The sequence below is a fragment of the Lipophrys pholis genome, assembly GCF_963383615.2.
Source record: "Lipophrys pholis genome assembly, chromosome: 15".
Lineage (NCBI taxonomy): Eukaryota > Metazoa > Chordata > Actinopteri > Blenniiformes > Blenniidae > Lipophrys > Lipophrys pholis.
In genome coordinates this window covers 1,627,429-1,644,531 of record NC_137642.1, presented here as the reverse complement: position 1 = coordinate 1,644,531, position 17,103 = coordinate 1,627,429, and the positions used below count along the sequence as shown (strand labels likewise).

General features: G+C 41.6%; 1 protein-coding gene across 1 annotated transcript in view; it reads right to left on the bottom strand.

Moving 5' to 3' along the window:
• The window catches only part of b3gat2 (beta-1,3-glucuronyltransferase 2 (glucuronosyltransferase S)), a 73,244-nt gene that overhangs the window by 18,849 nt on the left and 37,292 nt on the right, over positions 1–17,103 (bottom strand). The window contains exon 3 of the mRNA XM_080482412.1: positions 9,786–9,934. Within this exon, the coding sequence (XP_080338538.1) occupies positions 9,786–9,934 (149 nt within the window). The remainder of the gene's footprint in view (positions 1–9,785; positions 9,935–17,103) is intronic.

Here is a 17,103-nt window from a genome sequence, read left to right as displayed (position 1 = left end):
TAGCAGGCATCTATCTATCTATCTATCTATCTATCTATCTATCTATCTATCTATCTATCTATCTATCTATCTATCTATCTATCTATCTATCTATCTATCTATCTGTCTATCTATCTATCTATCTATCTATCTATCTATCTATCTATATATACACACACACATAAATATATATATATATATATATATATATATATAGATCGATATATATATATATATATATATATATAGATCGATATATATATATATGTGTGTGTGTGTGTCATTGTGAGTAGCTATAATATATGTTTGCATAGAGCATAACATACAATGAAAAAACTACAAATATCTGCTGCATTTTTTTAAATAAATTTGAGTGTAAATAGTCCCAAATATCCTCACAATCGAATTCCTTTAAAGTAAACTGTTTTTGACTCTGCACATATCATTTGCTCAATTGACATTATGTCATTATGTCCACAAATGTAAAGAATCACGATGATAATCGGTGGTGTTACCGTGAACTAATTTACAGTATCTAAATGAAATAAGACGGTGAAGGCTTGGTGTTTGGAGGTGTGAATGTTTCGCTCACGTATTCCTTCAGAGGTAAAAACATAATAGGATCCATTTCTCACAAAAAGTCCTTTAAGGCACCTCTGTAACGGTTGTCAAGAGGATGAGTGGCTTCATAAAACCAAGTGCCAACAGGGGCTGTGGCAATTCGAGATGAGCTGCATCGATCTAAACTGTCTAAGCACACAACAAGAATTGATGGCGCTATAACGCCATTTCTATCCAATTCACAGCGCGTGTGTCTAACTTTAGACTGTTCCACCGTCTCACCGCATGAGTCATGCTGCCAGCAGTGGGGGGAGATGCCCCATGGTTAGTTACTGCTCTGATGGAAGCCATTATTATGACTGCAGTTACGCAGGAGCTGGAATACAACTGATGAATGCAGTTTGATCAAACCCTCATCTGTGCCGTTCATCTCAGTGCAGTCTGATAACACACTTATTAAACAGCTCATCACTTCTGCCTCCCAAACTGTAGAAAGTCTCTTTGAAATAAACTGCATATTGAAATGTTTCTCAAATAAAATCCTAACTGCTGTGAGAGAGCAACTAAAACCCAGGTCAAGCTGCTTTTAGCATCTATTTATTCAAAATTTAGGAATTCAATGAAGCAATCTACACAATTACACACTTGAAACACAATATGGACAGTATGTAATGTGTAATGGTGCAAAAATTCTACAGTGAATCTACTTGAAAATTGCTGTTAACCGAGGTCATGTGACACCACGGTCAAAATATGTTACAATATTTATTTCAAAATATATTTTTTTGAATTGTTTATAACATATGAGTATGGATGGATACCTTTCAAATTTGAACGGGTACAGTACCGATACCCAGTACCTGGGAATCGGCATCAGTCCTCAACGGTACCATTTTTGGGTACTTCTGTGTGCTTATGTGGTAATAAATGTTTTTTTGTTTCATAATAAAATCTCAACATTTTTCAAGCTAACAAATTTATTTCTCAATATAGAAATATGAACAAATATGTCAAAACAATGTGCAACTGTTTGTGTTGTAACATTGAAGTTGTTTCACAAATTTCCTCAACATGAAAACCCTTAACTACAACTACAAAGTGTTTTTTTCTTATTATTGCACAAATTAAAACCCTGCTCAACACACTCCTATTCCTTTCCTTTCCCTACTGTAAATATTATGACGGTAGATCTGTGACGGTAGATCGAAGTTGTTGACAACTGTACACGCTTCAGCTTTGAGAAACATCTTGTGCTTAACAGATGCTTCCTCAGATGATAAGATTTTCTGCCGCTGGCCTTGCCCTTCACGTCAGAAAATATTGCAGTGACCGTAATCTGCATCGCGTTTTGAAAAGATGAGCCTCTTGAGTGCTTTCTATCAGCCATGCTTGCTTTGTTGATTGAACCCGTTGCTACTGACATCATTACGCTCCTCTGTGTTCAAGTCTGACTTGGAAAACCGCTTACTCCTTCACAAGGATGCGTTTAGGTACCGAAACATGGTGCCCTTCGATTTTACATAATCGGTAGTACCGATGGAATTCGGTTGATACTTATAAAAGTACCGAATTTGGTACCCATTCCTACATATGAGGGGCAAAGAAGAGAACACATATATTTTTTTTAAATATATTCAAAAAACACGTCTTGACAAAAGGGCACTTACTGGCTTGGGGCAAAAGTTGCAGGTGCTCGAGCACAAATGCCCAAGCTAACAGTAAGGTTATTCCTACTGCTATGTTTAAAAAATCAATTCTATTGAAAAATTCAAAGAGAGTTGTTGGAATTTTCAGTTGATTGGTTTAGTTTGACTTATCTTCTATATGTAAGCATGTTTGTGGGTCACTAACAAATCGGCAAGCAGGTACATTTTTTTGTTAAAGTAGTTCCGGAGTTAATAGCCTTCTTCTTGTGTGAATTGCTTGTATACATGTTGAATGAATTCTACAAAAAGAGAGAAGCTGCTATTTAAAGCTGCTAAGGTTAGCCACAGATACGGTTGATGCGGGCTCTTATCCCAACATCGGGATGAGAGCTACTTCCAGTGGAACATCTTCCATGTTGCTAAGAGAAGGACTGACTTCAGGATTGATGACCAACAGTTTAATGAAACAGTAAAAGAGCTCACTGTCTGTTATATTTTTTTCCTGACATGTTTCTTTCTGTTAGCAGAAAGTAGTGTCAGAACGAGCAAACCAGAGACTGAGCCAAGACCAAGACCAGAGCATTCCAAGACCAAGACCAAGACCAAGACTAAGACTAAGACTAAGACTAAGACCAAGACCAAGACCAAGACCAAGACCAAGACCAAGACCAAGAAAATGTTGCCTTGAGACCAAGACCATTCTGGAATACTACCACACCAGCAGAAACTACTCGTACTTTGATGAAAATGATGGCGGGGCTGCTTGCAGAGATTTCTTCCTGCATCAAACACAATGATGTTGGAGTGAATGTGCCGAGTCAGCCTGACCTGAGCGACGGGGCAGCTGTTTGAAATTCACAGCCTTTCTTCCAAAGCTCTTCCAGAGCTCTTTAGATCTCGACAAGATGGCAGCACAGGTTTCATCAGAAAAGAGGCAAGTTTTATTTCTCCTTTTCTCATGTGTAAAAAGAGAAAAACTTGCTTGTTAATATAACTTTATACATGATATTGTTAGCTTGTTAGCACACAGGGTAAAAAAGTTTTTCCACTTGAAACATCGATCTTACTCTTTTAAACACACTTTATTAACCAATCACATGCTCTTAAGCTAATTAATCAGTCAGCTTCACAGGAGCCACAGTGGCTCTTGTATTATTTGCATCATATGTCTTCAGCATGAACTGAAGCCTATTTTAAGACTCCAAATCAATCTCCATTTTTTTTGTAATGCCGGTATATTGTGCTTTAGCCACGGCCTAAGGAGGAATCCTGCTACCACTAATATGCTGCTCATGCTGTGCCCTTTGTGTTAATGTGTGTAACTTAATCAGATTTCCTCTCTGCTGAAACCAGAGGAATTACGTGTTTTAAACAACTTCAATATCCATCCAGGAAATGAAACTGAGAGTTCTCTGTGAAATTGAATTAAGAAAAAAAAGGCTTGGTTCAGATGATGCTTTAAATAAGGTTTCCCCTCATTATCAGAGCAGGTTTTATCTACATATTAATTCATACACAGATAAGAATGGTTTTAACCTTAATATATGAAGTGTATAAAGCCCAAATTGTTTCTCAAGACCTGGTTTTAATGGCTGGGACGGCCTGTTACGTAGAGGTTAAAGAGAAAAGATGAGCTGTAGACTCAAACATGCACTTCAAAACATCATTTTATCCTTCAAAGCCTTTAGTTATATAGGCAGCACTGCTCAAGAAAGATAAGATAATCATTTGATGTGCACATAATTACAATGTCTAAATAAACAGAGGTGGTGTAGCAACTAGTAGCGTCCTGCAATAATGTGACAACTGTTTCTGATTGACATGGACAAAGTTAAACGGAGCACCCTTAGTTAGATAATTCAGTATGTAACAGGACAGATGTGACTGACATGGAAATAAAGTTTATCGAATCTGGTTTCTATTCACATGTGGAAATCTTTAGCTTTATCTTTAGGGAAAAAAACTAATGAAGGTCCAGACCAGGAGTGTCAAACTTATTTTAGTTCAGGGTCCACATTCAGCTCAATTTCATCTTGAATGGGTCGTAACAGTAAAACAATAACCTTGAAATTTATAGAAAACATGATGGAAATGTCTATTTTTCCTATATTTTCCTGAGGCGAGATTGATAGCAAGGAGGTAGCTGGCTTTCATGGCAGCATCACCGATATCTCAGCTCGGGTCTCAGTGTTGTGTTGTCTTGCTTCTCTTAAAAAATGTGTTTCAAAGAATCAATGTTTTCTTTGAAATTTTTACCATTTACTTTGTGGTTTAGCCAGATTGGAGCCACTTGCGGGCCGCTTTTTCGCCCACAGGCCATATGTTGGACGCCACATGCTCTAAATAGTAAATGGTAAATGGACTAACTTATATAGCGCCTTTTAGCTGACAACAGCCCCAAAGCGCTTTACATAGTTCATCACATTCACCCATTCACACACATATTCACACACCATTTAAATGAACAAAAGTAATTGGTCGTACCTGTCAACTACTGGATTCAAGTGTTTCAATCAGACTTCTTGTGACAAGAGTATAAAATCAAGTTGACACCAATATTTTTTGGACAATGCCTAATGTTAAGACTCTTCTCTTCCAATATGACTGATCTCAGCGCACAAGGTACAAGAACCACTGTGGAAAAACTCACAGAGCTGACTTTAACCCCACTGAGCACCTTTTACATGAACTGGAACCATGGTTTTAGGTGCCGAGCCGTCTATCTCGCTCTTTAGCCGTCGGAAAAGACGGCGAAAAAAATAGCAGACCTGTTGCTCAAAGTCATCTAATATATGTGTATATGGCCATCACTACTTGTTACTGTCTAATTTTGTCTGCATCCATTTTTTTTACCGAAAAATAACAACTTATCGGCTCAAGTACACAACTCGCAACTGACTTCCGGTTTTGTATTACGCTCATTAACGAGCAACGTGATTGGTCAATTGATACCACCTTTTGGGCTCTGATTGGTTCATAATCAACTGACTCACAAAAAAAAACTTGTTCAAATGCTAAAGCAGAGAGGATCATGGAAACGAAATTCCAAGATCCTGAGGGATTATATCTGCAAAATCCACACAGGTGGGACTAATTCTATTGACCTATGATGCGGTGATCGTGGTAGAGTCGGTCATCCAATAACCGGAGGGTTGGCGGTTCAAATCCCACTCTATCAAAAAGTCACTATCGTTGTGTCCTTGGGCAGGGCACTTTACCCACATTGCCTCGTATGAATGTTGGTGATGGTCGGAGGGGTCGTTGGCGCCTGGCTACGGACTACAACGTAGCTTAGCATCACTGGTGGGACTGGTATGAATGAATAATGGTCTGTACGCGCTTTGAGTCAGTGCTTACACTGAAGCGCTATATAAATCCAAGCCATTATTATGATCTAATTTTTCATTCCCAAAATGTTGGCGCATACATCATTCATGCTTTTCATTGAAGAATAAAATATTCTTTGCGTGAAAATGCTGATTTTGATATAAGTATTGACAATTATGATTGGTCCTTCACCAATTTTATTATGTGTGACTGTGACATTCTGTTGCATGACAGAACTTGGTTTCCCAAATATTCAATGAAGACAAGCAGACGGATGGTTCCTTTTCATTTGGGTTGTTTCATTTGCTTTCAACCACACACAAAAAACATGAATGACAAACATTTGTAGATTTAGCCACGCCCCCAGCAGGCAAATCAGTTTATTGAGAACGGTTGGGACCATAGCAAAGGTGCGCTTGTTTTCCACACCAGAAAAGCTGTAACACACTCCCGGCTGTAACACACTTTAAACCGGAAGGAAATTCCTTGACTTGTCATTATCCTGGAAATCTCCTGAAAGAAGCTTTTCCTCTGCGTTATCTGAATCCAATACAGCTTTGCATCAGAAATTTCCTCAGCTGTTAATGGTCCAAGACGTTTTGTTTTCTGTTTAGCGTTGGAGATGAATCTTTTAATCCAAGCAGTCACATGTAAAACTTGGTTGAGGTCACTATACTTTTTCAACTCCAACAATTCCATTTCCCCTGTATTTTCAGTGCCAGACAATTTTGCAATTTCCATTACTGACACACTTTCATTTACAACTTCAACAGGTGGATCAGGTTCGGGTTCACAGAACTGTATTTCTCTTTGTTTGAGCTAGGTTGGACCTGTCCACCACAATGAATTGTCTTTCAACTGATTCACACTGATTCCTCTTGTCGCAACATCTGCAGGATTATCACGACCACTGCAGTGACTCCACTGAGTTCCAAAACACACAAAGCATCTTCCTTGTTTTTTCAGTTGTTCTCTTTTTTCAGACACAGACATCTCATTACAACGTTTAATGCTATGATCAGATTTTTCACAAAAGAAAGAAACTTGTCTGTCTTGACTTGAAGCATAAAGAGCAGAAGCTGTCATCATATTTGGTCTTCTGCGCATTTTTTCATTCACTGTGATTCTCTTTTTCTCGTTCCGTACTGGTGCGCTCTTTTGCGCTCTGGGTCATTTTGGATGACTCTCTCGGCTATCCACTTCTTTTTGAATGAAATCCATCAGATTCTCAACTTTCCAGACCTCATCTTCATCTTTTTTCCGGCAAAACTCCAACGTCATCTCCTCTGGTATAAGTTTCATCAGAATGGGACACAGCAAACTGCCGTAGGTGTTGGAAACAACTCCCATAGACGCTAAACTACGGATCTGTATTTCACAGTTATCGTATAGATATCTGAGTGATTTTACATCACTGGCATTTTTAACAGGATTAAGATTAAGAAGCTTGGTCATGTGTGCATTAATAACAAGATTCTTTCGGCCAAACCTTTTTTGTAGCAGTTGTATGGCATTATCATAATTGGCTTCTGTCTGGCAGAATTACTATTGCAACAACACATCATCAGTAGGGTAAAACTAACCTGTCTCACGACGGTCTAAAACCAGCTCACGTTCCATGATCTCTGGCCACGTGTCTTGGACATTCAGGTGAAGAGAGGGGCAGAGCTTGTCAACTGATCACCACCTGGTGGTGAGTTGGATGCGCTGGACGGGGAGGAAGCCGGACAGACTCGGCAGGCCCAAATGTGTCATGAGGGTCTGTTGGGAATGCCTGGCTGAGCCCTCTGTCCGCGCAGTCTTTAACTCCCACCTCCGGGAGAGCTTCTCACGGATTCCGGGGGAGGTTGGAGACATTGAGTCAGAGTGGACCATGTTCTCCACCTTGTCGAATCTGCTGCTCGGAGCTGTGGTTGCAGGGTCTCTGGTGCCTGTCGTGGCGGCAACCCCCGAACCCGGTGGTGGAAACCAGAAGTAAGGGATGTCGTCAAGCTGAAGAAGTCCTATCGGGCATTGTTAGCTCATAGGACTCCCGAGGCAGCTGACAGGTACCGGCAGGTCAGGCGGGCTGCAGCCCGAGCCGTGGTGGAGGCAAAATCTGGGGTCTCGGAGGAGTTCAGGGAGGCCATGGAGGAGGACTACCGGTCGGCCCTGAGGAAATTCTGGTAAACTGTCCAGCACCTCAGGGGGGGGAAACAGTTCTTCACCAACACTGTTTACAGTGGAGGGGGGGAACTTCGAGGATCTCCTCAATCCCACCATCACGTCTTCCGATGAGGAAGCAGAGGCTGGGTTCTCAGAGGTAGACTCGTCCATTACCCAAGCTGAAGTCACCGAGGTAGTTGCTAAGCTCCTCGGCGGCAAGGCAGTGGATAAGCTCCTCGGTGGCAAGGCACCGGGAGTGGATGAGATTCGCCCCAAATTCCTTAAGTCTCTGGATGTGCAGGGACTGTCGTGGCTCACACGTCTCTGCAACATCGCGTGGCGGTCAGAGACAGTGCCTCTGGAGTGGTCCCTTTATTTAAGAAGGGGGACTGGAGGGTCTGTTCCAACTACAGGGGGATCACACTCCTCAGCCTCCCCGGGAAGGTCTATTCCAGGCCACTGGAGAGGATGATCCGGCCGTTAGTCGAACCTCAGATCCAAGAGGAACAATGCGGTTTTTGTCCAGGTCGCGGAACACTGGACCAGCTCTATACTCTCCACCGGGTGCTCGAAGGGTCATGGGAATTCACCCAATCAGTCCACATGTGTTTTGTGGATCTGGAGAAGGCGTTCGACTGTGTCCCTCAGGACGTCCTGTGGGGGGTTCTCCGGGAGTATGGCGTTCGGGATACTTTGCTAAGGGCTGTCTGGTCCCTGTACGCCCGGAGCAGGAGTTTGGTTCGCATTACCGGCAGTCAGTCGGACCTGTTCCCAGTGAACGTTGGCCTCTGGCAGGGCTGTCTTTTGTCACCGGTTCTGTTCATAACTTTTATGGACAGAATTTCTAGGCACAGCCAGGGACCGCAGGGGGTCCGGTTTGGGGACCACAGGATCTCGTCTCTGCTTTTTGCAAATGATGTGGTCCTGTTGGCTTCATCAAACCTGGACCTTCAGCGTGCACTGGCGCGGTTCACAGCCGAGTGTGACGCAACTGGGATGAGGATCAGCACCTCTAAATCCGAGGCCATGGTTCTTTGACGGAAGAAGGTGGCTTGCCCCCTTGAGGTCGGTGCAGAGCTCTTGTCCCAAGTGGAGGAGTTCAAGTATCTTGGGGTCTTGTTCATGAGTGGGGGGAAGATGGAGCATGAGATCGACAGGCGGATCGGTGCAGTGTCTGCAGTTATGCGGTCGCTGTATCAGTCCGTCGTGGTGAAGAAGGAGCGAAGCCAAAAGGCGAGGCTCTCGATTTACCAGTCGATCTTCCTTCCTACCCTCACCTATGGTCATGAGCTTTGGGTCATGACCGAAAGAACGAGATCCCGGATACAAGCGGCTGAAATGAGTTTCCTCCGTAGGGTGGCTGGGCGTATCCTTAGAGATAGGGTGAGGAGCATAGTATAATGTACAATCATGTTTATGGATTGATACTATTGTAAATATAACAAATAAAGACAGATACATGTATTCTACTACAGTAGACTAAATACTTTTATACATTCTCGACATCCAGTACCCACATGTAGAAACTGTCCCATCTGCTACACAACTGAACTTCATCTGAGGTTTTCTCTTAAAGTGCAGCGATTTAAATAATTAAACTCCAATGTCTAGAACCTGATTATTAAACATCCAACAGCTTTAGAACATTTTCCTGCTCAGACATCTGACAGTTTTTCTCTCCCGAAAAGGAGGCGTATTATGACTGATTACTGAACTGTACATGTTCACGGCAGCTACTGGCTAATCACGGTTGTTTGTGTTTCGTCGTCCAGGGAAAAGCCAAACCGGGTCCTCACAATGGATGTGGGGTTTCTTTTCTGGACCAACTCCCCTTTTTTCCTTCAGCCACGACCAATACACACAAGCTCTTAATTCACTATGATTGGCTGGTCAGCGTGTCAGGTTCTTACTGTCTTGGCTGTTCTATATGTTGCAGTTCTATGGTGCCACACAGCATTGAACTGGAAAATGTCAAATGTGTTGTACAGACGATTCTACGATCTCTGCTTTGTCAGATCGTCAACACGTTCTAATCCTTTCTGATCTAATATCGCCATATCGCACACTCCTATTATGTGGTTTGCCATTTCACACTGAATGAAATATTGACCATGTCTGCATACTGACCCGAGTGCAGTTGTTGGCCTTTGGTTCCAACTCGGTGACCTTAGTGATCTGCTTGAGGAAGTCGGACTCCTGCATCCCCGGCTGGGAGCCCCGCCGCTTGAATTGCGCCCGCGGGTTCGCCAGAATCACCTGGAGGTTCACCGCGAAGCCTGAAGGTGAAGGAGGGACAAAGAGGGTAAAGGGTGAGGGCTGTCAGCTGGCGTGGAAGAAAATCACATTACGAGTTTTTTATGATCACAGCAGTCATTAATCTGTCTAATGAATATTATGGGCTGATATAAAAGTCATTCACCAGGGGGGCTCTGCTCCTCTCCTGCGATGATTGTGCTTCAGATGAGAAAGGCAGAAACAAGAGGCTTCTGATGCCGATGTGTTGTTACAGAGGTGGAAATTAATGGCTGGCTCACGGCCAGATTGAATCAATCTGATTATAAAAACTTGGTGACGGGCTGCAGCACTTAACCTAGTATCATCTGCAGTGCAGGGAGAAGACGTCATTCACACATCTGATGTGTCATCGGACCCTGAGGCCGGACGTCCAGAGGTGGTCAGGGATGTCTTCCACTTCACCAACCCTTTGATATCAGAACAGAGCATCCAGAGACAAAGACGAAGCTAAAAAATAGCTCCACATTCTTCCTAATGGCTACTCTGTCCCCACATTTGGCTCCTCCGAGAGTCGATTTGCTTCCAACATTCAGAAAAAAAAAACCCTGTTCTCTCTGCCTGGCTCTGACAGACTGGTTTGTGCTCTTCCTCTGCCAGCAGGCTGCACTTTGTGTGTCTGGCGTGACTGTCACTGGCAGTCATTCTGCATTTTTAATGACTGGTGCTTTTGGAAAGTCTGATCGGCGGCCTCAGCCGAGCTGTAACTGCCTGAAGTTGCTGTAAAAATGCAGCTGCTGAGTGTCACGAAGGCGAATTTCAACATCAACAAATGGTGCCGACTGGCCCTCAGTTGGTCCTGCACGCCAACACCTTCAGATGACAACCAGATCTGACCTCAGCCATGTCCTCACAGCATACAGTACACAGGAATTTTTATTAAAACACACCAGATAACATGACTTGAAAGTTTTAATAAAGTATTAGCTTTTTGTCAAGCAAGTGTCCACGATGTATAACTTTCCCACGATTGGTAACTTTAACATTTCCTCTTATTAAATAACAACAGCTAATTGGTAAGAGTCATAGATAACTAGATTGAGATGCCTGTGTGGTCCTGCAATTGATCTTTTAAAGGGGACATATCATGCTAAATCCACTTTTTTAGCCCTTAAATGCATTTTGTTGTATATTTAGAGTGTTTAGAAGTACAGAAAAGTTCAAAGTAGTCTCTTCAGGTGCTCCGTTGATATCTTTATATTCTGTTTTGGTCATATTTTGCGATCGGTTTCGATTTTTCTATTCTCTATTACGTTTTTTGAACAATGACGTCACAGTATTCTCAGCGGAACTGCCAAATTAGGACATCGACATTTCGAGCAATCCGCCATTTTTGTTTCTCGCTGCGATTTTGTAGTCCAACCGAAGTTACGAGAGGATAAGTCGAAATGTTCGGTTGTTGGATGTAGTCACCCACAAGTTTCGTTACACCGTCTCCCAGCATCAGAACCTTTTCGAAGTGCCTGGTTGAGTTTTATTTTTCACAGAAATGTACCCACATCTGTGGGTAAGGTCATTTTTGTGTGCGCGAATCACTTTAAGGACGACTGCTTCAGCAACCTCCGCCAGTATAAAGAAGGATTTGCCGAAAGACTTGGTCTGATTGAGCGGTCAGTTCCTTCTATCTATGGAGACGACGAACAGAGCACTTCGGTAAGCTGTATATAACGCTAAAAAGTGTGATGATAAGACGTCCCTGTCATTGTTTTGTTAGCATTAGCAGTTGCACCGTCTTCATATGTTAGCGCTGTGTGCTCGTTTTAGATTATAATGTAACTTCTGTGTTAAATAGTCGTTGTAATACAGGCAGTATTGTAGTAGTGGGCATGGATGGAGAAGTTAGTGTAAATATAGTAACACACCATTGCGTTACATCCATATGAAGACGTTGTTCTTCAGGTGCATCATCGTCATTTTCATCTCGCTCCGCCGGGTCCGACTCTGGCTCCAACATGTATGGCTGGATGGACAAATCTTCCGTTGTTGACATTTTGTAAATAATGTGTGAATATAAAGTTTCTGCGCCGCTAGATAATTGTATCTGTTCTATCAAACTACAAAGATGGCCGAACAGGGTGACGTTGAACCGAGTGTCACCTCTGCAACCTGGAGAGGAGGAGGGGTATGAAGTGTCTCATTTGCATTTGAAGAGACCGCCCCAAAACGAGTTGCTCTCAGAAGCGCATCAGAAAAGGGGTTGAAAAGGGGCCTGTGGAGCTATAATAATGAGGAATTCAGACCCAAGCATTGCAGTTTCGCGTTGTATAGACCACAACTGTATGATTTATATGTAAAAAGGAAGGATTTAAAAGCATGATATGTCTCCTTTAAAATGGAAGGCAGGTCAACAGCAGGATTGTGTTGACATTACCTAAATCCAGTGACAGTGAGTTATTTACAGATTATTTAACACCACAGAGGAAGAAATGCAGGTTTTGTAAAGTTTCACATTTTATTTCCACTGATACTCATCCTGTGAGGGGAAACCATTTCTCGGAATTTAACATATCCTTGTTAACATCAACTACACATACAGTACATGGGGAAGCGCTCTGGGAATCACATTTGGAACATGTTATTAGTTCAAAATGGCAAATATATCCTTCAAACACACACTAGGGTTAAACATTTCTGCTCTCAAAACAGTCAATGAACTCCAGAGATGCTGCAGGTGACATGTAGAGGCTGTTGATGCTTCACTTCTACATTAATGACTGTAAACACAGATATTGCACAGCAGGAATCCTCTCTTTAGTGATGAGGTGAGTAATGAAAAAAGCTTCATGTAATATCAGCCACATCAACACCTGAACAGATTGAGATAAAGGAAGAAGGAGCAAACATCCAGTACCTGAAAGAACCAATTCCTGGTCAAGTCATTGTCTTTTGTCATTGGGTTATTAATCTAATCAGACAGCCGTGAAAGGAGGGGAAGAGTGAGGATGACGGTGAGGATTATCTATCAGCTGGTCTGTAGGAAGTCAAAACTCTGCTTTGAGGTCAGCCTCAGCTGTAAGGATGAATGATAGGATGGGTGGCTGCATAACCAGGAGGGGTTGAAAATGGAAACAAACAGTGATAGATGGTTTGAAAAAGCCAAAAGTTGTTCAGTTGTGGATCAAAATGCAGCTAAAGTTATCTATGTTGAATGAAAGACATTTAAATTGGATGGAAGCATTTTCCTCCAGTGATTCTGAAGGGAGGTTGCTGGTCAGACTTCCTGCATCACATCAATAACACGTGTTCGACCAGTTTGGGGGTTTATTGAATTCATACTGATTTTCCAGCGTCTTCCCACAATCTAAAGACATTCTGGGATTAATTCATTACTCTAAATTCAGGGAACACCTTGAAATGTTAAGTTAGAAAAGTGACACAGAAGGTAAATGATTGGATGACTGAGGGCCAGTTTACACACCATCGAGTGTAAATGCCAAACTTTCATTGCGTTTTCAGTGTCCATTTACTTGACAACGGTGTTACTGAGGATACAACTTTTTGAAAACACTCTGACTCTGCCTCTTTGAAAACAGATGAAAATGACACTCCGTGGAAATGCTCTGACACTATCTATGAGTAAACTGTCCAAGAAACCAGTTTGAGATTGTTAGACTACCACGCTGGTCAGGTAGCTATGAGAAGATGGTAAACTGTGATCATGAATGATCACCAACAGGTCGACTGTGAGTCCACCTTTAGAGTAAGCCAGATACCTTTTGAGTCACCTCACTGGTTAGACTGCACATCTTACCAAAAACCAACATATTTTCAAGGCTGCTGCTTCATGGAATTTGGCTTTTCTGCTCACGTTTGGTTTTCTCCACCTAAATATTTTAGATTAGAGGTCTGCAACCTTATCTTGGGATTAAATGGAGCAGATCGAGTGAAATGTCGAAAAGTGTGAAATAGAACGTTGCCATGTAAACGTGAAACCTTTCTGAAATGAAAACGCAAAAACTAAAACTAACTGCTATCGTCCTCAGGCACAGCCTCTAAAGAGAACATGTTTAACCAAAGTGGTTGGATCAACAATTTTCTGTCATTTGCTTTACACTCATCAAATGCAGGTGATGCAGAGAGGTGAAGTTTGTGTAAAATAACCTTGGAGTAATGAAAATCACTTTAAAGTGGATTAGCCTGAGTCTGCTCTTCAGTTAGCAACAATGAACCCTGGAAAGTGCAGTTTTACATATTTTTCAAGGCTGCACTAAGCTGATTTCCCTTTTCAATGTTTATTAGAATGCAAACCATTAAAAGAAAATGCACAAACTCAGAGATAAGCTTTTTATTTTTCAGTATCTCCCTAAAAGAACAATCTTCAGTTGAGTGTATTTTCCCCTCGAAATGTTGAAGTCACCATTGAAACTTCTTGTTGTAAAACACGTCTCTGATAAATTGAGTCCTGTGGTGCCTCGTGTCGGGAGCGTTCTGCCCAGTTCAGCAGAACTGAAATGACGCTAAAATGAAAGAGTTTGAAGCTATCAGACAAACGTTTACTGATGGAAAACACAAGTCCGATTAGTGAAAAGTCTACATCACTCAAAGTAAAGGTCTTCTTTAGTCTGGTCCTGGAGGAACTCGGCCCGCATGATTTGGTTTAGTTTCGTTTTATTTCTCTCACTGTTGCGACACATCTGATTGTGATGACAGACTTATTATTGGGTTTTCTTAGGAGTGTAGTGATGATGTGTAGTGATGATCATGACATTAAGCCGTGTTGAGGGAGGAATACACTTAAAACATGCATGACGCTGGATCTCTCCGACCAGGTTTGGAGACCAAAGGCTTAAGTCTCAAAGTTGGACGAGGGTTTCAGGTTTCTGTATGACTCTTTGTTGTAGGTTGCAGAAGTCGTGAATTTACCCAAAAATTCAGGAATCAAACCTGCAACCTTCCAATTGAAAGCCAACCACTCTACCAACCGAGCCACAAAAAGTTGACATGCAGTAATTCTCCTCAGAAGCAGAACACAGACAAAAACAGATGGTTTTGTACGACTGTGGGTCATTGGTCTCATGGTAGTGCAGTGGTTCACGCTCTCCTGGTTCTGATTCTAGGTTCTGATGTTGCACGCCTGGGTTTTGTCCATGATTTTGTCTTGTCTTGGCCTTTTATATTCTGTGTACTTTCTGATGTTTTTGAACTGTGTTGTGAAGTACTTTGTGGCTTTTTGTCTGTGAAAGGTGCTATATAAATAAACGATTTATTTACTAGAGGTCACCATCTGTTCTACAGATTTAATCAATTAAAATAAAACCTTGAATGCTCCAGTATGATTGCGGATTAATTTACTAAATTCACAAATGGTCAAACCAATGTCCAAGATGACACAATTAGTTCAGGTGTCAACTTAAAGTGAAGTATATTTACCATGAGCTCAGTGAGAGTCGCGCTCTTTTCTGGTTGAAGACATCATATTCACAGCAATGAACCTGACTATCAATTCACAATAGTTGGTGTCTGAAACAAACACATGAGCAAGAAAATGTTGAGTGTCAAGTGAAAACTCCAATCCAAGAGCTCAGCTTTTTAAATTAGCTCTGTTATAGATTGGATGTTTCTGTTTCTCTTTACCAATCACAGGATGCTCAAACCATTTCTTCTTCTTTGGTGTTTTGCCTTTGGTCCCAGCTCACAGAGCCTCGCTGGGCCGAGAATAAATCCCATCAACACCTTCTTCACTCTGCTCCACCTGCTGAGCCGCTCGCAGGTTTCTCACCGAGGCGTCAGACGGAGAAAGCAACAGAGGGAAAGCATCGCTTCAGAGAGAAACTCCCCCAGAAACAGTGAAACCACTGTGTCTGTTTCACCTTACATCTGCAACCCAGCGTCGTACACATGAACTGTGTTAGCAGAGACTTCTGCCGGCTCTGCTTTGCATCATGACTGAACACTTTGGGTAATTGTTAGTTTTTCTCTTTGTTCAATTCACTTTACACTATTTTTAACATATAGCAAAAGCAATAATTAACATTTATGTACAATAACAGACAAGTAATCAAAATATTACTACTGTTACCATCTTCTCTTGAGCATAAGGGACAATTTTGTTGTTGTTTGGATACTAATATAGCAGTAAATACCATATGTGATCACTGGATGTCACTGTACGACAACAGAAAGTTGCTACATTACCATCATAAAAAGTTCTATGATGAAAGTATTTGACCAAGAGCGTGGAATATCACCAAACAGCAAAAGCTGCACAGCAGGATTTAAAGTAAAAGTTCTAAAATGTGCACCATTAAACACACCGCAGAAAAACATATTGAAAATACCTTTTCTTTTTGATAAGTGCAATTTATACCCAGGTGCAATTCATAATCAAGAGATTTATTTATTTATTTATTTATTATTATTATTATTATTTTTTTTTATTATTTATAAGTAAATGTCATTAATTAATATTATTAACTAAATACAGATACATATCTGAAAAAGAGTTGCTACGTTTACAATATATTATGTTATTAAAATGGAAATCATCATGAATTCCTGTATTGGCTACCACATGCAGGAAAAAGTAATAATAATTGGTAATAAACTACAGGTTTTTTTTTTTGTTTTGTTTTTTAGTCCAATTGAACTGTATTGTATTCAGTCTGTTCACTAATGTAGTGGTTCGCACTGTCATCTCAAAGGTAGACCCAGCCCGTTTCTCACAGTCCAAAAACATGCATAAAACTCCCTTTTTATTGGGTTCCTCACATTGTTCAGAGCCACATCCAGGTGAATTTTTGAAATGTTTTCCTCCATGACTGTTTCACCCTGTGTTTAATGTAGTGAGATTCACACTGAGGCCAGCCGATGTGGATCAGGTGTAAAGTGGGACAGAGTTGGCCCAATTCTGGGAGCAGTCATCTCCATGTTACAGCGTCTGGCTACAGGTGAGGAGATGTCTATCTTGTAATTGCTCTCATATCTATCAGCTCCATCGGAGCTGCATTTATCTGTGTGATTAGCCTCAGTGTCGCTAGCAGAGCAGGAACAGGCTTCACCTAACAACTGTGTAAGATCATGTCAGTGTCTGTGTGCAAAACTGGAGCTTTACCACCCTGTGGTTGCTTGAGGGCTTTCTAGTCACGCTGAGTAAACAATGGTCAAATTAAAGCATTTGCACAAAGTAGAGTCTTGGTATTAGTTGGGTTTGGGT